We start from the raw sequence: 22,132 nt of genomic DNA, 5'->3' as shown, positions 1-22,132 counted from the left end.
CCAGCTGGGAGGTGCAGACTGCCTCACTTTACTGAACCTCTGAGTCTTGAGCTGGTGATGTTTCCAGGTGCCCTTGCATCAGAATTAGAGGCTGATTATGCTCTGTGATTTCTTTGTCTCCATACAAAGGTAACCCTTTAATATATGGCTTAGTATTGCTTGTTCTCAATGACAAGTACCCAACCAGTTTTTAGGACAGCTTCTCAGCAGGTCACATTCTGGCTTTGTTTTTTGGATTGTCACTAGTAATGACAGTTAGAAATTACCATCTTGACAAGACTTTTCTCTAGCTCCCTTTCATTTGCTACTGTAAACCATTTTTCCTGACAGTCTAAAACATAGATTTTGATAACCTGCTCTTACTTAATAACAGAACTGCAGAAATCAGTTTTCCCAACATATTCTTTTGGCTTTGTAGGATTTTCCAACATTCCTCATTGTTCTGTATCATTTGTAGCCCTGAGGGAATCTCTGTCCTGACTTCACCTTCACCTTTATACACAAACAACCTCTGACAAGCAAAGCAAGAGAAGGTACAGCCAGAAGGCTGCTAACAGAGATCTTATGCCAATGCCAGTAACCAGCAACGTGAAGATTTTTAGTCCTTATACTGAGACAGGCAGAACATAAATATTTTTGGTGCATTCTCAAAGTCAGGAACAATTCTTAGGACAGTACTAACTGCAAAAAATTATATTCTTAACTCTATTTAGCTAAAATGGATTATGGGAAGGGAAGATAAAGCAAATTGGATTTGAATTAATCAGCTGACTACTGTCAAGGTAGGCTTCCCTGGTCTACTGTGTTGCAACTGTGAATCCAAGTTCAAAAAAAAAAATAACTTCCTTTTAGTGCTAACAGAGTTTAACAGAGACAAAATCAGATCTTTTTTCTTCCTTGCCTTCAGCATACACATACCTTAGATGTTAAAAGGCACTTTTCCTGAAGGATGTCGTTCTGGGAAAAGAGCTACTGTATACCACAAGAACACGCATTTCTATGTATGCATGTCTACAGAGAATAGTTCTGGGTAACTTTCTGCAGAAAGAGGGTAAATTAATCATTCTTTTTTTCTATTTAGCCATTTCTCCAACCAAAGAAATAACCTAGGAAACAAAAGGCACAGTGTATTTTTCCTCAGTATTTATTTTGCTTCATGTGATCATGTGATTATTTAGTTTCTCTTTGCACCCCATTCAGCAGACACTGGAAATGCCTACAAGTTAATTCCAAGATTGTGGTATATCTGAAAAACAAGCAAACAGAATAGGATTGGGCTGCCATGCACAACAGGGGTCAATACAGGATCCAATCCTATTCAACTTATTTGTTAATATTCTGGATGACGGGACTAGACTGCTGATGATATAAAGCGGGGAAGAGTATCTGATATGCCAACGGTCACACTGCCATACAGAGGGACTGGACTGACTGACAGAACCTTAATGATGTGCAACAAATGAAAGTATGGAGTCTGCACCTGGGAAGAAGTAACCTTATGCACCTGCATATGTTGAGGATTGACATGTTGAGCTGACATTTGCAGAAAAGGTCCTCGTGAATACCAAGCTGAGCATGAGCACTGGTATTTTCCAATACCATCTTCCCAAGAAAGTAACATTCAGACTGAAAACACAATTTGTCAGAAGTTTGCACAACCTGGATTTATCCCCTGCTCCACTGATCACTTTTGCCTCTGTACAACCCTGCGATTATGCTGGCAGAACTCCCTGTGACACATAAGAAAACCAAATACCATAAGGGAACAGATACTGATAAAAATAACCCAGAAAAGCAAATGTTATTTTGAACCTAGTTCACTTCCTCCATCTAGTTTATTTTATAGCTCCATAACAGCTGAAGGGACACAGTAGAAGAAGCTGAATAAACAGGGACCAACAAAGAGGATTGTTTTAATTCTGTTGCATCCTTCCCTGACTACTAACACCTGCTGTAAATATGGATTTCTACCAAGCAGAATTTAAACAAAGGACATAAGTATATCATCATCACCATATAGCAAAAGCTATTCACTATAAACCTGAGCTTATAACAAGAAACTTGAAGGGCAAATACTCCAAGATAGCAATAGTAATTACCACTGTCATGGGAGCCTTTATAAATCTCTTGCATAAGCAAACAAACGATCAAACAAAAGTATTTTACAGCAATAACTGAATAAATATTACACTGAAGCATCCTTTTGATTTTAGGCTTTAGCCAGATTCATGCTAAAACAAAACATTATTACTACAGCTGAAGTATACAATGTAACTCAGCTTGAAAAGTAGAATAGTTAGCAATAGCTGAAACAAAAAAGAAACCTTGCGGTTGCACTTCTAGTGCCAAGAAGTGTTTATATTGTTGTTTTCAGCCCATATCTGAAGCTAACCATGTGTTAGGTCACACTCTGCTTTAATTCAGTTACTCATGCGAGGCCTGATGAATTAAATGTGTTTGCTACTCTATATCAACTCAAAACAGGAGTCTCCCATTTCACAAGTGACAGCACACACACATCAGGTAAACTGCATGATGGGCAAACATTTTTCCACTTCTGGGGCTGTAGCTGCCTATTCAGTCACAATCCCTGCAGAAGTATCTGGACCACAAACATGTATTTATCTGGGAAGGACCTCCAAGGCAGGCCAGAAGGAGGACTCTGCCCTCCAGCATGGCACAGTCAGCGTGCATTGTTTTGAACTGTTCCTGAATGGGCCTGCCTGCAAATTAATGCTGGCCTTCTCACCATGTGACTGACCTGTTCTTAAAGCAACTCAAACAACAGTGGCTCTTCTTGAGTCAGTTCTTAGAGCCACCATTTCATAAAGGACAGCAACAATTACAATGATTGCTTGCCATCACTTCACTTTTCTTGACTTTGTTCTAATGACATAAACATTTAAATGTGAACAACTCTTCAGGCATTACCTTCATATCTATTTCTGTACCATGGATCTGCTGAGCTACTGTTTTGATGATTCCAATGACAATGTCCTGTAGACCTTCCCTTTCTGAATAGTAATGCAGAATGAGTCCTTTCCCCTTCTCCGCATCAGTGCATCTGAAGGAAGGGGCTCGCATACCTGGGTAAATAGTAGCAAGATGGTCATGCAGAGCATCCAGGTTCTAGAAGAAGAAATTTAAAACATGATTATAAGACATTCGCTTATTAGCTTTGAACAAAATAAGTACATTTCTTGCCTAATCTGACTCCACCCCTTCTTGGTGGTCACACTCCCTTTGCACTTGTTTTACTGCATCTAAAACAGCCCCCAGCAGGCTTTTCAGGTAGCTCGAGGAGTTCTTTCCACCTACTGTGAAAACATTTGCACATGAACAGCAGCAAAACTAGCACTATAACAAATTACTCTAAGTAGTAAGAATCCATGCTCAACTATGCTGTATTTCAAAACTACAGTGATTAAAGACTGTATGGGCTTCTCAAATCCAAAGCCCATCCTTTCCATTGCACCCTTTCCAAATTCAAGTCCCTATAATTTCTTTGAATTTAGGCATCAAACACAAATAAGCATGTTTTTATAAACATCAATCTTTCCCCTGTTAGTGAAACAACAGGCTACTTCTATCATCGTAACAGTCAGACCAAGTTGACAGGGCCTGATCTCAAATACAGACTCAGAATCTAAGGAGAAAAAAAACCAACAGGACTCATAGAACATGGCTACTGTAAAAATGTTTCAGAAAATGTTTAGAAAGGGAAAAAAAGGTCTCCTATATTTTCAACTGATGTCTTGGATGTCTTATGTATTTTACTTTTAACAAGACAAATTGACATCTGGAGAGGAAAACCAAATGTGAAATTGAGAGGCATGTCAAATGAGGATAATAAAGAGAACAAGGAGATCAAAACCACGCTAAGAATACAGTGACAGCTCTGACTTTGTTTAGGATGCAATTACCATGGCTCCAGCTTACTGTTTACTGTATAGAGTTCAATACACAAAAAGCAATCTGGTTTGCTAAACAGTGCTGCAACTCAAATAGTTATTTATCTGTTGTAAAACATATATACACTTCCTTTACATCCTAAGCCCAGATCATCACCGTATATTTCAAACGTAGTTCTCCCAATCTCCCACACAACTGCTATCACCAGATCCTAAATATTTTCATCTAGCACAATGGAAAGTGAGGTGAAAATATTTTCAATGTGCTGGCTGGCCCATCTTCCACCTTTCCTGAGCATCTGTCAATCATCAAATCCATGGAACCACACTGAACTTTGTTTCATGTGAGCTGTGAAGCACTTAAACAGCTGCTTCTTCTCCTGGAAGGCCTCCAGAGGAAATGAGGCTCTTAGAAATGAATTCTGTAGGATGTACCCAGACTGAAGCTTCCTCCTTCAGTTTTTTAGTTTGTTTCAAACTCATGTTTTTGTTGCTATATCAACACCTCCAAACTAAAACTTGGAGAGGCAACAGTGAGGGAGGCAATTTATTCCAGCTGTTAATGAGCATTCAGTTGCAAAAAGCAGAAAAATGTTTGAAGGCAAATTCTGTAAGAACATTACAGGGTTCAAGACAATTAAGTTGGAAGAGAGTTTGTGAGATGTGGATGAGAAAAGAGCGAGAGCTCCAAGGAAGTGCTCCTGAATCTCCTTAATTGCAATAAGAACTTGTGTTCCTGGTGCACAAGCTAAAGGATCAGCTGAGAATTATTTTGGAAACAAGACTCTTAAGGAGATGGAAATAGGAAATATGGAAATATGGAAATGTCATGGAAATAGAGGGTAAATTATCAAGTTCTACAGTCATCAACATAATTCCAAAAGAAGTTAAGCACAGAATTTTTTTGCATGGCTGTCTCATTATAAATATTTAAGTCTGGCACAAGCACTGCTAACAAATGATGGTAGCCCCACTGTGAATGATCACTTTGCCACCCTACTACCTCATTACTGACTTTGTCCAAGAAACATCACAGGTGAATGCCCTGCATGTGGCAGGGGGTTGGAGATTCATGATCCTTGAAGTCCCTTCCAACCCTAGCCATTCTGTGATTCTGTGAATCCATGTAATTTGCTCTTTAGTCTTGAACCACCAATCACCTTGAGCTGGGGACCTGTCCAGAATGTACTGCAGCAGCTTTGAAATATCTACTGCATCTTTTCTCCCCCATGTATACAGACTATGGAGTGAGCAAAGTACTTATTATAGGCAGTCAAGAAGCAGTAGAGATGTACATCCAGATGCAGGCACCAAAATTGCTCCAACATCCTGCCATTTAGACATTGTATCACTGTCACTTCCAACAGTAACCCTATTTTTTCTTGTGTTTGATTTATCCTAAATTGAATGGTCTAAAAGACCGTGTCTTTTTTTTCCTAGATTGTCCACATGCTATAGGCCAGAGGAGTGGTCAGACAGAGATAATAGTTGTTTAAGTTCTCTCCCTTAATTCTTTGCTCCCAGATTACTCAGATGAATGCCAGAACTTGTGCTGATACCAGAGACACTAATTCTAGAGCTGTTAAAACACGAAAGGATCTCCAAGCAGGAATGAGCATGGACAGTAATAATAAATCAGGCAGATCCTAGATGGTCTTAAGGAGTTATGACTGGCACCTGAAATATAAAGACACACTGTTCAGTTCCGTGCTGCACAGAGCATACAGAAAGTATTGTATGAGAGTGGATTAATTCACTTAAATTTACTTCCCTGAAATGACAAGCAAATAAAGAGCCATGTAAATGATCTCCTACATGAGGCCGCACTAATCGCTACTCCAGTGTTTGATTTTCTTTCAGTAGAAAGCTACTGAACATAACAAAAACACACTTTGAGTTGCTTAGGAGGCTTTATCTTTTCACATTGCTCCTCCTCAGCACAGTGTCTTCTTTCAATATGATTTGCAATTTTTCCAGCCCTATGTTTTTCTAGAAAGTATAAATATTAGATTTGGTTGTGCTGTCTTCTTCCTCTTTCTTTAAAGCCTGAAGTATCTGTGTTTCATTTACGAATAAACTAAATTATCTCTGAAATGTCAAGGAAAATAGAATATAAACATGAGATTTATTTTCACACACTTAAAAAACCTGCAGCCCTCTATAATTTTCACACATTCCTGGGCTTAATACAGGTTTCAAGATGTGCTTTTGGAATCATACCATGTATTTTAAGAATCTGACAAAAAGTCAGCACATCAAACTCAATCTGCACCTATTTTAGTAAGTATATAAATAAGCTTCCTGACCTAATCTGCTAGAAGCTGCAAAAACAATAAATCATGGATAATGTTGATTTTCCATCATAATTAAAAGCTGGAAAGTATACTGCTGGCACAATTACTAATACACCTGTCTTGTTAGAATTTACAGGAGTACATAATAACTAATGTCATCTTCTAGCACTGAAATGCAAACAAAACAGCCTAAAACACTTTAATTAGAAGAATATAAATGTATGCAGTTCATACTTTTTCAGGGGTTTGGTATGTACTACAGATATGTCCATCGTTATTCATATTAAGGAACAGAAAGATGAGTATACTGGATGGAAAAGGTGATGAGAGAAAGGAGGAGGAAAGGACTAATGAAGTGTACTCAAAGTGATGGAGGAATTGGATGGCTGTATCTTTTTTTCCTGTCTTGTATTCTTGCTCAACCTCAACCGTAACTTCAGTACATCTTTAGAAATTACACTGATCCATATGCATCCTTTGAGAGCTTGCCTATGGATGGAGCTATAAGGTACAGACAGTACCAATATGTCCAATCCCACAGACAGACAGTGGTATACAGACCACACATTTGGTAAGCATCAGATGGAGCATACACATAACTTGTCTTTTGGCCCAGCAGTTACAGATCGTGGGATCTTTAAAGAAGTCAGGCTTGAGTACACTCAGGATGCTCTGCAGTGCTACAGGTTTCCGAGCAAGTAGTGAGATGCACAAATACATACACCAGAAATTCAGCAAAGTAGGCCCTTTGCCCTTCACATTCTATTACTGCAAAGAATTTTAAGGGAAAAGACAACAAAATGCTGCTAAATTTCCAGTGAAAATCGATAGAGGTTTGACACAGCTATTGTGCAATCTCCTGCGAAACCTTCATCAGTTCAATGTTTTTAAACTCATTGCAGCACACAGTTCACCCTTGAAGTGACCTATATAACAAATACAAAACTGTATTTGAAGTGAACAATTTTCAAGTGACAAAAACCAGAAGCCCATCTTTGCTACCTTGGAAATCACACTTGTGAGAGGTCATTACACTTCTTCCACGCTACTGAAAAATTACTTCCAGTTTGTTTTGGTTTACAGCACTATGTCACAATGTTCTGAAGTTAGGAAAGCACAAAGAAAGGATAGTTCATGTACAAAACAATTTCCTGTCTTAGAAACAAGCTGTGTATGAGCCCTAGCTCTGTACGTAACATACAATTATAAATAACATCTATAATTAGTCAAAGAGAACTTTGGATGAGAAATATCCTACAGGTCTGAAGACCACATTTTCTGTTAATATAAACAACATAAAGCCCTATTAATTAATATGTACAGGCAGTCTGGTGTTTTTTTCATGTCTCTTATACTCCATACTTTTGCTACCTTTGAAAAATCCTGTTTTAACCTTTTCTTTGTAACTTCAAATTAAATTTCAGATGTATGAATGCTTCTATGAATGCCAGCTTACCTGCCTTCTCAACTCACTGTTCATGAAATCAAACAAAAAGGACTCTTCAAAGGGAAAAATAGTACTTTAAAGGTAACTGAACAATATATTAACCAAGAGGGATACAGAAAAGCAATGCCAAAACTGCTAAGCAGAGTAAAGCTTTACAGAATACAAATACCAAGGCATATATCCTTCATACCTCTACACAAATAAAGCTACACAGTACAACTTTTATTTCTACATTCCATTCTAGCCTGTTGGCTAGACCATACTCCTGTCTAGTCTCCTGTATCTGGAATAGTTTGGCATAAAAATCTTACCTGCAAAAATTCTCTAACATTTGAGCCCAGAACACGCAGAATTGTATCATAGCCAGATTCTTGACAAAACACAAAAAACATCTTCCCAAACATCTGAAGAATTTCCCCAGCATTCAGATCTAGTAAAAACAGGAAAACGTGATTAAGTTCACACATTAACAATACCTAGACTGCACCCAGATCCAGAAGGCCAAGAATATGAGGACAAGAGTCAGAGTGCATAAAAAATCAGTGCAGATTCAGTACATTCAGTACATATTCAGGAATTTCAGGAGGATTTACAGATTACCTTTATGCATTTTGTCTATGTGTAGCAGTTTAGATTTTGATACAGACAAGGAAGCACTACTTACAAATAAAGGAACTCAGCAACACCTGTCTTTGGGGTTTAGAAGATATTCGTATTACTTACTAAGAACCTTGCTTGCAGCTGCAACCAAATCATAGGTCTTGGAATCATCATATATTATTCTGACAAGAAACTGTCCTTCTTCATCCAGCTGTGCCTCTTTCCTATAAAGGAAACAAAATATTTTTGGTTGAGGGAGAAACACCAAATCTGTAAACTGATTACACATTGTTTGGTATTACTCTTTTAAATAATGCAAGTCTGCAAGTTATACACTTAGGAAGTTATGTAATAAAGCTAAAATTATAACTGTTTCACACCTCAGAGTAATTAAGATACAACACCACTATCTTACGACCATTTCTGCTATGAAAATACTAATTAGCTGGGAGAAAATAAACATAACTTTTTGGTACAGAGCCTCACAACAAAGTTGTAGAACTAATAAAGATAGAAGTTGTATTTTAAAAAGGGCAATATTTAGGAACAGAAAAACAAAAGAAGATATGATTTTTTAACAAAACCAGGCATGCCGTATGAATCGAGATACTCATCAACTCACCACTGAAATTATTTCTCTAATAAGCAAATAAATCACAAGGAAAAGTTATTTACTACCACCATGATAATGAAGGGCTCTTATCACAGTAAGACAGAAATGCTTCTCAAGATAGAATTGAAACACACTGCTTAAGAGCCAATATTCTAACTGCTTTAAACTCGTAACAATCCTCAGAAGAGTTTTAAACCTTTAAAAAGCAGATTCTAAGCCTACAATCTAAAATCCTACAACATCTTTTACAACAAAATCTTTGAGGATTAAGTATTCTGGTTCATGTTAAAACTGACAGATGACAAATGGTACTGTTGGTAAGGCCCGATTCCAATTTAATATGATGTTATTCTACTGATCTAAATGAAATTAATGGTCATTTAACCCTCCAGTTAAATAAATAATCATGTCTTTGACAATCTGCCCACTATCAATGGAACTCAAGAACGCATTATTTTCAAATCCATTATTTTCTTCTTCTTTCTCTTGCTTTAATCATGCCCATTGCATTCTTACCACTGACCAAAAATTAGTGCTAGATTGTTTTTGTATTTAAAATATCAGTCTACTTTGTTACTACTAGTGTATGAATGGGCATAGTGAGCTGAAAACAAGTGAAGCAACTTTCCCAAAGCAGTAAGATGAGGCTGCAGCCTTCAGCTGAGACTAAAATTCCTACAGAATGGATGCAAAAGGAACAGCTTCTATTACTAATGGCTTGAAAAATTATTAATAATCTCAAGATGTTTTTTTTCTGAATCTCACGTGGAGATTCACAAAAGGAACAAACGAACTGCAATGAAAAAGACAAAGCATGGCATTATTTTTAATGAATAATTATTGCAATGATTTATTCATTATATGAATAAATTGTGCATTAATAAAAAGGCAAGAAAAATGGTTTGTATACACACACTCCCCTATTACTCTTATTTTCCTATTTCATTCTTCTGATCCTCCAGCCATTCTCTGACAACTTTAAATCAGCCCACAGGCTATTAAGTCCCACTGGTTCCTGAAAATAGCTGATACGACATGAATTCCATCTTTCACTAAGTAGGAAGAGAGCTAGGGCTCTCAGCACGTAACATTGTCCTGAAGCATATGATATCAGTCAGGAATGAGAAAGTAAAGTTTGCATTTGCTAACAACTGAACTGAAATAGTAGAAGAAAAGAAAATCATCTTGGTTCTTTGATTCTCATAGCATGGAATGCAACTGGAAGTCAAATGCAGTTTAGGGAGAAGTTTGCACAAGGGTGAGCAAACTTTCCCACGTCCCGGATGCACACTGTGCCTTCTCTTAGTCTCTCTGTTCCCAGCCAAACCACAAAGGATAACATACACATCTGAAAAAGCAATGAACATCCTCTTAAGTACTGCATACTTGTAAAAGCCACGGGATGCAGTTTTTCTGTGTGAGAAATTTCTTTATTGAAAATTGAACCAGTTTGATCACTCTGGCACCTCCTTCAAAACACTTCCATCTCCTTTCGGTTATATTGGTTGGAAAATTTCCTGTCTCTTTCTCTGTGCCAAGCCACAATTCCTATTTTATTGTACTTAATGGGGGAAAAACTCTGAACTGCCCTGCAGGATCTTCTTGAAACTCCTTAGAGGAGGTAACATTGCCAACCCCCCATCCAAAACCTTCTCATGTCCCTCTAGGAAGCAGTGGGGAAATACAGAGGTTTGAGGGGGGCCCCTCTGGAAAGGTTATGTGTCAGAAAGCCCAGCTGAAGTGCCTTTAAACTAATGCACGCAGCATGGGAAATAAGCAGCGGGAGTTGGAAACCATGACTGCTTGGAAAACTATGATCTGGTTGCTATCGTGGAAACGTGGTGGAATGAATCCCAAGACTGGCATGCTGTGATTGACGGCTACAGGCTCTTCAGAAGGGATAGACAGAGTACGAGGGGAGGGGGAGTTGCCCTCTATGTTAGGAAGAGGATAAACTGCAAAGAGCTGTGTCTGAGTAACAGTCATGACCAAGTTGAGAGCTTATGGGTGAAAATCAGGGATCAGACCAGTAAGGGGCATCTAGTGGCTGGGGTCTGCTAGAGGCCACCTGATCCTGTTGGAGATTGGAGATGAGATGGGCAACCGGCACAGCTGAGCAAGGATCTGCAGCTTAAACTGAGGGAAAAGAGGGAAATGGACAGGAAGTGGAAGCAGGGTTGTGTAGCCTGGGAAAAATATAGGGATGTTGTCTACCTGTGTAGAGATAAGATCAGGAAAGCCAAGGTGCAGGTGGAGCTGAACTTGGTGAGGAATGTGAAAAATAACAAGGTGGGGTTCTTCAAGTACACAGGCAGGAGGAGACAGATCAAGGAGAGTGTTGCCCCTCTGATAAATGAGGATGGAGAACTCGCTTCCACAGACATGGAAAAAGTGGAGGTACTCAATGAGTACTCAATGATTTGCCTCAGTCTTCACTATCAGGCTTCCTGTACCTGCCAGGACCCCAAGGTGAGGATGTGGGGAGTGGTTTCTGTCCCACTGTAACACTGGAACAAGTCCAACACCTCCTCATGAAATTGAATGTGTTTAAGTCCATAGGGTTGGATGACATGCATTCGAGTGCTCTGAGAGAGATGGCTGATGTAGTTGCAGAGACACTCTCCATCATATTTGAAAAATCATGGCTGCCCAGTAAAGTATCCAGTGACTGGAAAAAGGGAAGCATTGCTCCCATTTTTAAGAAAGGGAGAAAGGAAGACCTGGGGAACCACAGGTCGGTGAGCCTCACCTCTGTGCCTGGGAAAATCAAGGAGCAGATCCTCCTAGAAGCTATGTTAAGGCACAGACAAGATAAAGAGGTGATCCGAGACATCCAGCATGGCTTCACCAAGGGCAGGTTGTGCCTGATCAATCTGGGGGCCTTCTGTGATGGAGTGACAGCATCAGTGGACAGGGGAAGGACAGTGGATGTACCTGGACTTCTGACATGGTCCCTCAGCACATCCTTCTCTCTAAATTGGAGAGGTGTGGATTTGAAGGATGGACTGTTGGATGGATTAGGAATTGGCTGGCTGGACGTAGCCAAAGGGCTGTGATCAATGGTTCTGTGTCAGGGTGCAGGCCGGTCACAAGCGGTGTCCCTCAGGGGTCGGTCTTGGGACCGGTGCTCTTCAGCATCTTCATCAATGACAGATGATGGCATGGAGTGCACCCTCAGCAAGTTTGCAGGTGACACCAAGCTGAGCGGTGCAGTCGATGCATTGGAGGGAAGGGAAGCCATCCAGAGGGACCTGGACAGGATGGAGAAGTGGGTCCATGTGAACCTAATGAGGTTCAACAGGGCCAAGTGCAAGGTGCTGCACTTGGTCTGAAGCAATCCCAGGTATTTCTACAAAACTGGGGAAGATCTCCTTGAGAGCAGCCCTGCGGAGAAGGACTTGGGGTCCTGGTGGACCAGAAGCTGGACATGAGCCAGCAGTGTGTGCTTGCAGCCCGGAAGGCCAACTGTGTTCTGGGCTGCATTAAAAAAGGGGTGGCCAGCAGGGAGAGGGAGGTGATTGTCCCCCTCTACTCGGCTCTTGTGAGGCCCCATCTGCAGCACTGTGTCCAGGCCTGGGGCCTCCAGCACAGGAAGGACGTGGAGCTCTTGGAGCGGGTCCAGAGGAGGGCACTGAGATGATCAGAGGGCTGGAGCAGCTCTGCTGTGAGGAAAGGTTGAGGGAACTGGGCTTGTTTAGCTGGGAGAAGAGAAGGCTCTGGATAGACCTCATTGTGGCCTTCCAGTGCTTGAAGGGAGCGTATAAACAGGCTGTTTATGAGGATAGTGGGTAGTGATAGGACAAGGGGGAATGGATTTCAAGTGAGACAGGGGAGGTTTAGGTTGGATATTAGGAGGAAGTTTTTCCCCCAGAGGGTGGTGAGGCACTGGAACAGGTTGCCCAAGGAGGCTGTGGATGCCCCATCCCTGGAGGCATTCAAGGCCAGGCTGGATGTGGCTCTGGGCAGCCTGGGCTGCTGGTTGGCGACCTGCACACAGCAGGGGGTTGGAACTGGATGAGCACTGTGGTTCTTTTCAACCCAGACCATTCTATGATTTTATTTTCAGTGTATTTTGTCGAAATTTGTCTTCAATACCTGTAGTTTCCCTAAGCTACCATATTTCAGAGGCACCACTGTTTATTTCAACCTCTACCCCATTTAGACTATTTCAACTACTTTGTTTTTTTCTGGTTTTCTCTAGATGCCTCACTTCAGTCAGTGGCAATCTTTTCTACAGCCTTAATGATGCATTTCCCATTCTTCTTTCAGGAATCTTCTTATTTCTAGAGAATGTGACAAATCAAATACTCGTTCCAGCAGAGGACTACTCCCCTCAAAACTGCAGGGACAAAGAAAAGACAACATCTCAGTTTGTCCTGCACTTATGGCAAATCCAGTGAGAATGCATGATGTAAACCTGTCAAAGGACAAAAAGCTTTTTCTAAAAAAAAAAATAAAAAATAAAAAAAATACTATTATCAACAACTTCTTTCCCTCCCAAGATGACTCCTCCATATTTCTCAGCCTTGCTGTGCCAGTACATGCCAATCATTTAGGTAGAGGATGAGATGATGTTTATTTCACCCAGGTATTTGTTTTACTGGGTTGTTGGGGTTTTTTTTTTGCTAGATGGATTACTGTGCCTGCTCCCTCACCAGTTCACAAAAACTGCTGTGCATCTAGAACAGGCACTTCACTGACATCAGCTGAAGCCTTGTCCCCTGTCCCCAGTGCAGTCAACTGGATTTCTGAAGCCTTTCTGCTTCCCTTGGCAATCTGACAGCCACAAGAACTTCATGAAGTCTTTCTCTAGAAATATTTGATTATACTTCAGGCTTCACATGATAAAGAAACGCTGCTGTACATTTATCACCAATGGCCAATCCAACATGACAGCACTCATTTTTACAGAGGCATTTGTTCTTCAGCAAAATTGCAGATCCTCTAATAACCCTGTTAAGCAGCAGAGCATCACAGCTATCAGCACCAGAGAGGGTAAACATGATGTGAATGCTAGCAGTCTAGGAAACAGGACAAAGCCATTCAAACATTCATTTAGGTAACTGGGCAACTACCAGATGGTTTACCTACGACTGCAGTTTTCTCCCCCAATTGGCTGAGAAAAAAAAAAAAAGACCTACCTGGTCTATCAGGCCTGTCTGCCTGCTTCACACCAAGGAGCTGCTTCTAAGGCAAGAGTGGTATGAAGAAATACGATCACAAAGCTGACAGTATGTTATCATGGTTAAGTCACTGTGGTTGGTTGTCCACCAACTATCACTCCTCCAGCGAGATACAGCTCTTTTTACTTCACAACCTATGAGTATCATGTATGATAACAAACCTGCCTATGTGGAACAAGGAGTGTGTGTGAACCTTAAAATACCAGAAGGCTGCAACTGTTCTCATCTGAACAGCTCTTCTCCTGCCTGACAAATGATTCACGAGCAGGGATTAGAACAGGAATATGAAATGGCCTCCCTCAATGTACAGAATTCACATTTGCTTAGTTATATTTCATAGAAAACTTCATAATCCACATCCTTATGAAAAATCATGGCACCTCCCTTGAAACATTTTGCTGCAGTATTTACTCTCAGTTGTTTCTGTGTTTCTACCAGACAGTCTCTGCAGGCTGTTGTGTTAGATCACAGAAGTATTAGCAGCAATAACGTGGTAAATTTCTTAAGGGCCTGACTGGAAGTGAGCCAAAAGCAACAAGTCCTGGCAAATTCCCAATTCCTGCTCTTACTAATTCTTTAACGAGGCAGCAGGACTACAGGAGCAAGCTTTTAACTTTCACATGTCCTTTCTTTCAAAATAATTTCTATGTAAAGTAGAACATGATTTACAATTAACGTCTCATTTCCATTTCTAGAGGCAAAAGAAGAGTGTGCTTTGCTACCCAGTAAGTATACGCTCAAAAACATAAGAAATCCCAGCAGTCTGATGCTCCTACCTGAACTGACTTCTGTTGTTAGCACACCAGATACGCTATTTCATGGTTCAAAACTCACATCCCACATTATGCCTGTCCTACCAGCTGTGCTCTGGCAGCCCTTTTATTCACTCTGGACTAATTTTGAATGATTACACAGAGCTATCCCAACTGTGGGAAACGAAGACTCCAGCCTAGACTTTCCTAAAATGTGTTTTCCTCCAGAAGGTTTACATTACCCAGGTTAATCTGTGGAAAACTTGGGGAAAAACAATCTTAACCGACGCACCACAGAAAATAACACAGTTATTTGAGGGCATTTCTTACGTACAGATTTGACTTTGACATCATTCAAATCCACAGAAAATTCTTACAGAGCTGATCAAAGCAGGATCCAGTCCTGAAGCAGCCTTTCCTCTATCAGTCATGCTAACAGCCCCAAATTGCTGCTCTATCAGCACAGAACAGTGGTACAGTCAATGCTACATGTGTACAATCGGCCCTTTGAAAGTCTTTTCCATTGTGAACCTAGTTTAGTACTTGAAAAACCACTACTAATCTTCAAAGGTAACGTTAATAATTCACAGAGATGAATGAGATGCTAACTGCTAACAAATATTCAGACAAAAGCTGTTCTTAAAATGAGAACAGATCTTGCACTACAAATTGTTAAACCCCAGGTTGCACACATTTTTCTTTCACCTTTGGTCTTCACACTAAAAAAAACCTCAAAAAGACATAGTCTGGCAAAAAAACCCTTTTCTCTTATTACAGATATTCCTAGTTTGAATGCATAGGAAAAGACTTGCTATTAATGGTGATCTTTAAGTTCCTGGAAACACAGCAAATACTTTGTTTTTAGTTGTTTTAGGGCTCTCCTGCTGTCTTGAGAGATCTAACAGGCAACTGAGTAGGACAAGATGCTATCTCAGCTTGGTCCCAGGCACACCTTTTACTTACGTACACTTCCACAAAGTGGATTTTAATGTAGTTCTGCTGTCAGAATGTAGCAATTAAAAGTACTTTGAATCTATCATTACCATGCAGAAGGTTGCTGCTTCCAGAACTTTACAATTCATGCAATTTGCTGTTCTATCTCTGAAGTTAGTTGTAAAGCTGGAACTTAAAATAACGACAGTAGCAAACTTTTTTTTTTTTTTTTTTTTTTTTTTACATAAGAACTCTTTCATCATACAATTTTGCACACAGTAAATATTGATAAAATGGCTACAAACAAGAAAAAGTGATGATTTGAGACAAGGCAGAATACTTGGTATCCTGAAAGTACACAAGCTCCCTGACAGCTATACTGCCACTTAGAAAGCTTTGGCATCACTTTGAGAAATCAGAATTGTAACTGGAACTCTTCCTACCAAAACTCTGCTCTGGGTGTGTCACCTTCAACACATCACAACAGCCACTACAAAGACCACCTCTAGGACTTCTTCCATGATAGGCATTGTTTCTTCTGGGACTTCTGCCACCATTGTGCTTAACTATTCTTGGCATACCAAGGATGGAAAAAGTGCTCATTAATTTGAAGAGCCCAGTCAAAACAATCTTAATGACAAAATAACACTTCTGCACTTAGAAACCTAGCGCGATTCTGATCTCACTGATAGGAGTTTGTTGAGCTTAACTCCATTCCAAGAGAAACATTATTAAACAGACTTATATGTGTCAAAGACGGAATTGGTGAAACCAGAATCATCACCTTTGCATCTCTTTTACGTTAAGATTACACGATCACCACCCACTGCATTACTTAACACGGGGTTTGTGTTTTCAAAATGCCTACCCTTATCCATGTGTTTCACAAAGATGCTTTGCTTCAAGAACTTAAAATATTGATTCAATATTCCCTCTCTTCTCAATTAAAAAAAAGTAGACTTGTGGATGTTATGCACGGTCTAGAGATATTTTAAACAGCCAACTGGGAAAAACATAAATTATATTAAGTTACAAGATTAGGGGAAAAAAAAAAAATGGGAATCTGTCCAGGAAAATGACGTCCTGGGTAAAGTAAATAGGTATATTTATAGACTTCAGAGCTCTGAGCTATTTCCCAGTTTTACAGGCTGGAAATGAGAATGTTTAATGTAGGTTTTCAAAACAAGATAATCCTAGAAGATACAGATAACAAATGTGCGAGTTTTTTGTTACTAATACAAATACTAAAAATATTATGAAAAACACAAAGCTAGAACCATTTTGCTTCCTTTTACATAAGTGGACTAAAAGGAATGGTATTTACAATGTCATTTCTTTTAAAAGTTTCATTTGTAAGAGTGAGTAATACATTTGTAACACCTGGTGTCCTGACAGATCTAAAAGTAATTCAGCGTTCTGGGAAAAGTGCAAAGTACCTAAAGAGATACCGCCTGCATACTTACACCACATTCCATAGTATGGCAATATTTCTTTCTAACCAGGCCTTTCCCAGATTAATTATAGAGCTTGGCATCCGCACAGCCAAAAATCCTGACATCCATCCAGACCCCTCTGCTGTGGGGAGCTGAGGGAGCAGCAAATGCACTGCCCTGACTCTACAAATGCTGCGAATCATAGCCTCCAGGCCCACGGAGAATCACCTATTCAACATCTGCTACAAGAAGACTTCATAATAATTGTTTAGAACTTTGGAATGCTATGAGATAAAGACTTAGGAACATAAACAGTAAATGTTACTACTTAAAGCTGATTTCTGGATAAACACTGTTAAGAGGTGTAATGGATGGAAAGAATTAATCTATTGTCCTTTCAATACTAATGGCTTTCCAAAGCATATTTCTGAGCTCTATTTATACTCAATCTGTTGGTTTTCTTTCAATTATTACGAGATTGACTGACTGGAACACTCCACCTTTAGCACTGCATAGAGGTGCACAGTGCTCCAGATGCAGGAAATAATGAACTTTCAAAGCTTTTCACAGACCACTGCGATTAATTATAAGTGGGTCCTACACAGCCCAGAAAAAACATAGACTTCCACGTATAAAACCATTGCGAAGATTTCTCTTCTAAAAGGTACTAAAGACAGCGTGCCTGTAACATCTTTGAGCATGACAGAATCACTAATTTTGGCTAAAGCAAAGCAGAAATTCTTTGTAATAAATTCGTTGTGGGCTAAGAAAGGCGAACGCAGAGCCAGCTCACAGCAGCTCAACAACGCAGGAGAGAAGATTGACAAGGAAGTCATTACCAACACTGTGAAATATAGTTAGACATCTCTATATGGTAATATCCATAACCTGCATGAAAGGAACCTGGATTTCTACAGTTCTTGAATGAGGAGTGCATAAGAAAGGAATAGGAAACCGAACAACTAGATGGAAAAATCCCAAAGGCATTAAGAAGATAAAACAACAACAAACATTAAGTCGTAGGCACATCCAAATCTACACTTAAGATGTCTAAAAGGAGTTCAGCAGCAAGCTTCTCTTGCAAATCAACCCTTGCTGAGAAACACCACCAAAAATAAATGGAAGGGCTATCTGCTATCTAACACTCCAACTGTACGTGATACTTAAGTAAGGTTCAGAGCAACATGAGTGAAGCTCACCCAGAGTGTGGTGAGGCACTGGAACAGGTTGCCCAAGGAGGCTGTGGATGCCCCATCCCTGGAGGCATTCAAGGCCAGGCTGGATGTGGCTCTGGGCAGCCTGGGCGGCTGGTTGGCGACCCTACCAATGGCAGGCAGGTTGAAATTATTTGATCTTTGAGGTCCTTTTCAACCCAGGCCACTCCATGATTCCATGAAGTTTGAACCTTTACCACATTTCTCTGCTTCTCACTGAGGCTACAGGATGCAACCTGTCTTTGAGAGCACACAACCTGCTTCCTTCCCTTAAGGCAACTGATTCTTTCGGTTTGAGGACAGATTCTAGCTTGCTTAGATAGCATACAACTATTCAATTTTTTATTTTGGTCAGTATCGGTTGGTCAATATGTAATTCAGTCTGGGTTATGAAATGTAGTTTTAAACTCCAGCTTTGGATTTATTCCTTTCTAATAAGCCTTTCTGTGGAATGGATCCCTATAATAATGGAAGAGCATTAATTAGCTGTCCAACTGGCTAGTGAGGCCATTTACATAATTTCTATTTTAAATGGATGGCACTGCCTCAGAGCAGAGAATAATTATACGTAATGCTAAAACTAATTCAAAAGGTTTCATGAATTTTGGATGCCCAGTTTGAGACAGGCACTGCTCTTTCAAGGTACTCAGCACTTCTATGGCCAAAACACAGCTTTCACAGCCTTTACATGCCACCATGTCAGTACAGTTTAAAAGAAAATGACAGCTATGTCGTTTACTTGGCTACCCTAAATTGAACAGTTTTTCTGCCACTCCAACTAAACCCCAACTCAATTTGAGGAGAGGAGATTTCTGCTTACATTATACCAAGAGAACTACGCCATGATAATTACCCAGCTCCCCATGTTCCACTGTTTTAACCATAACAGGACAGTTATAGCAAATTCTGATGAGTGAACAAGCCCAGATGCGTGGTAGCTGACAACGCATAAGGTTTTGAAGGTTACAAGTGGTTGCCTTTTGCTCTCCACAGTGCTCACTACCATTCACTGAACTCATGCCAACACTTTACTACCCAGCTGGCTCCCCAGAACTTGAGTGTTAGCATTTAAGAGCATGTGTGGACAGCACTACGCCAGGCTGACCCAAAAAAGGCAAAGGCAGGAGGATGCCTTGATTCCACACTAAGCACTGAACAACAGGAAAATACTACTATTTCTTGTTTTCTGCATCCCATACTAAGGCAAAGAGCACATGCACGTTTTGCCAATGTTCAAGTTTCCATTCAGATGTTCCTTTCTAAAATCAACTTAAAAAATGATTTTACCTCTAAGCGTTTTGTGTTTGCAAAAAACGGAGCTTTCAGCTTCTGCCGAGTTATTCTGTACTCACAGGCTACTTGTTTGGTGTGGTCTTCTACCACAGTAACAGAAAAATGATGGAGACTCCAGTTGAGAGATCATCCCATTTCATTTCCCTAAAACAATCTTCCAGATCGTTTACACAGGAAAAATACTGATTTATTTTACACTGTTGTGATGAAGCCTTTTAATGTGCTTCTTAATATGATATTCAAGTTTTCATTTCTATTCTTGACAATATATCTGAAAGTGTTACAGTTTGGCCATCTAATACAGAGTACATTTAGATTTAGGAGCCTGTGGGAAAATCTTGTATTCATTTAAACAAACAAGAGGGAAAAGACAGACTACATGCATATGTCCTACTGACAACAACTTGAGACACCTAAACTAAAAGGTACTTAATGCCTAGAAGAGGACCTCCATACCATCTTCTAAAACAGCACAACCGGTATAATTTGTTCCAGTAGGATATATAGCAGTTTGCTTGCTGGTTTCTAAACTGTACAAAAAACTAACACTCAAAGCAAGTGATAGTGAATACAAACCCAGTTGCAAACATATTTTGCATAAGCAGCTAGGGCAGCTGTTGTGTAAACACTGCCTCTTTCTCATAGATCATTTTCTACTCCTCTGTTTGTGCCTTGTTACAATACTGTTCATTCTAGAAAGCCATCTTCTCTGTGAGTTAATAGCAGAGCCTGCCTCTTGAACACCAGAAGACGAGGCTTCCCAGCTGAAAGACAGCAGCATGTCCCAACAGTTTCCTGAACTTACACAACTGACAGTTAGTCAAACATTTTATACCTTGTCATTACATTCTTCCAAAACATTACATGAGTAGTGCTGACGTTGGCTTTAGGTGATCTTCAGTACTGCAGTAGGTATGTGCAAAAATGAGAAGTAGGATGTGCAAAGACATCCATGCAATCCACAGAACTACATTTGCAAAGTATAGTTTATAGATTAACAGTCTTGGATCCCTGGGATGGAACAGTGGCCACCTGCTGAACCAGAACTGTGGGTGCTCCATCTCTGATGATTTCAAAGACATAGCTTGAAAAAAAAATGATAGCTAAACCCTGATACAGGTAATGGTGTTGGCTGGAACAGAGTGTGGGCTGGACGACCTCCAAAGGCAGCTTCCATCCAACATTTTGTCATGCTCTGATAAGATTAATCCATTTCAATGAATGGACTCGTGAAAAAAAGCCAACCATCATGGTCACCAAAACCTCCCACTCGAGGGCACCCAAAAATTGTGTCAGATCAACAAGACAGCTGCACTGACAATATTAACACAGGCCCACAATAAACTGGATAGAACAGCGTAGAAGACGTCCAACTGAAAGAAGGCTGCCTTCTCCAAGTTAGATAATCAACTTCTCCCTTAAAACATACAATATCAAGAGACACATTAAGCTGCTTCATCTAACTATGTACACTGCATTAGTGTAAGTATTTGTCCTTTTAAAATGTATATCTTATACTCGTGGCTATGCATCAGTGCTACTGTATTCACGGTCACTAAACGAGCAGCACAAGCAACAGTCTCAGCATGAAGATGCAGGAAATCCCAATCCCATAATTTCTCATTAGTTAAAAACGAGGACATTCGTTGCCATTCCTCACGGGTCGGACCCAAGAAAGCAGGTCCCACAGAAGGCAGGCAAGCAAACAGGCAGACTTACTTGATGTCCTCCCAGACCGCGGGCCCGTAGTTCCGGATGACGAGCAGCTCCAGGGCGTGATTGACGAAGCCGTACTGCGGGCAGGGCGAGGCGGCGGGGCGGTCAGACACCGGACGGAGCCCAGACACCGGACGGAGCCCAGACCCCGGCCCCGGAGCCCAGCGCCCCTCACCGCGGAGCGGAGCGGCCCTCCAACGTGCCACCCCCGCCCCGAACCCAAACCGCCCGGGGCCCGGCCGCCCTCCCGCTTCAACCCCCACATCTGCTCCAGCCTCTCCCCGCCACGAGCCAGGTCAGGCCCGGCCCGGCTACCCTCTGCCGGCGCCCGGCTCCCGGGAGGGAGGACGGCCCGCAGAGCTCACCATGATGCCGCCGCCGCCGCCGAGCAGAAGAGGGGTCCTGACCGCCTCGCCGCCTCCCCTGCAGCGGGCCCGACTGGCACCCTCCGGCAGCCAATGGGGAGCGCGGCCGTCACTCTAGCAGCCAATGGCGAGCGCGGCCGCCGTGCTGTCCTCCAATCGGAGACAGAGGCGGGACGTGGCGGCGGGGCGGGGGCCGGGGGCGCGAGGGTCGGCATTGCCCGTCACTGCGAGTTACGCAGCGGCTGCCCCGCGGTGACGGTCGCCTCCAGCTGGCGGCCGCCCCGCCGCCATCCCTGACAGGGAAGGCTTGTGTGAGCGGAGCGCTGCCTGACTGCTGCTACCGCTGTGCCTGCGAAATATGCATCCTTCTCTCTCTTT

The 22,132-nt window shown here is 41.2% G+C and overlaps 1 protein-coding gene across 4 annotated transcripts in view; it reads right to left on the bottom strand.

Moving 5' to 3' along the window:
* GUCY1B1 (guanylate cyclase 1 soluble subunit beta 1) overlaps window positions 1-21,890 on the bottom strand; it is a 75,153-nt gene extending 53,263 nt beyond the window's left edge. For 2 of the 4 annotated variants that reach the window (XM_085221988.1, XM_085221987.1), the window contains exons 1-4: window positions 21,755-21,824; window positions 8,376-8,476; window positions 7,964-8,082; window positions 2,932-3,129 (exon numbers count right to left, since the gene is read on the bottom strand). In XM_085221988.1, coding sequence (XP_085078114.1) covers window positions 2,932-3,129; window positions 7,964-8,056 — 291 coding nt within the window. In that variant the 5' untranslated portion in view covers window positions 8,057-8,082; window positions 8,376-8,476; window positions 21,755-21,824. Of the gene's footprint in view, window positions 1-2,931; window positions 3,130-7,963; window positions 8,083-8,375; window positions 8,477-21,392; window positions 21,467-21,754 lie in introns of all 4 variants that reach the window. The other 2 variants (XM_085221990.1, XM_085221989.1) reach the window with 2 other exon arrangements.
* Window positions 21,891-22,132: the final 242 nt, after the last annotated feature.

Source organism: Meleagris gallopavo, chromosome 4, assembly GCF_905368555.1.
Source record: "Meleagris gallopavo chromosome 4, MGAL_WU_HG_1.1, whole genome shotgun sequence".
NCBI lineage: Eukaryota > Metazoa > Chordata > Aves > Galliformes > Phasianidae > Meleagris > Meleagris gallopavo.
This window is presented reverse-complemented; position numbering and strand designations above follow the sequence as displayed.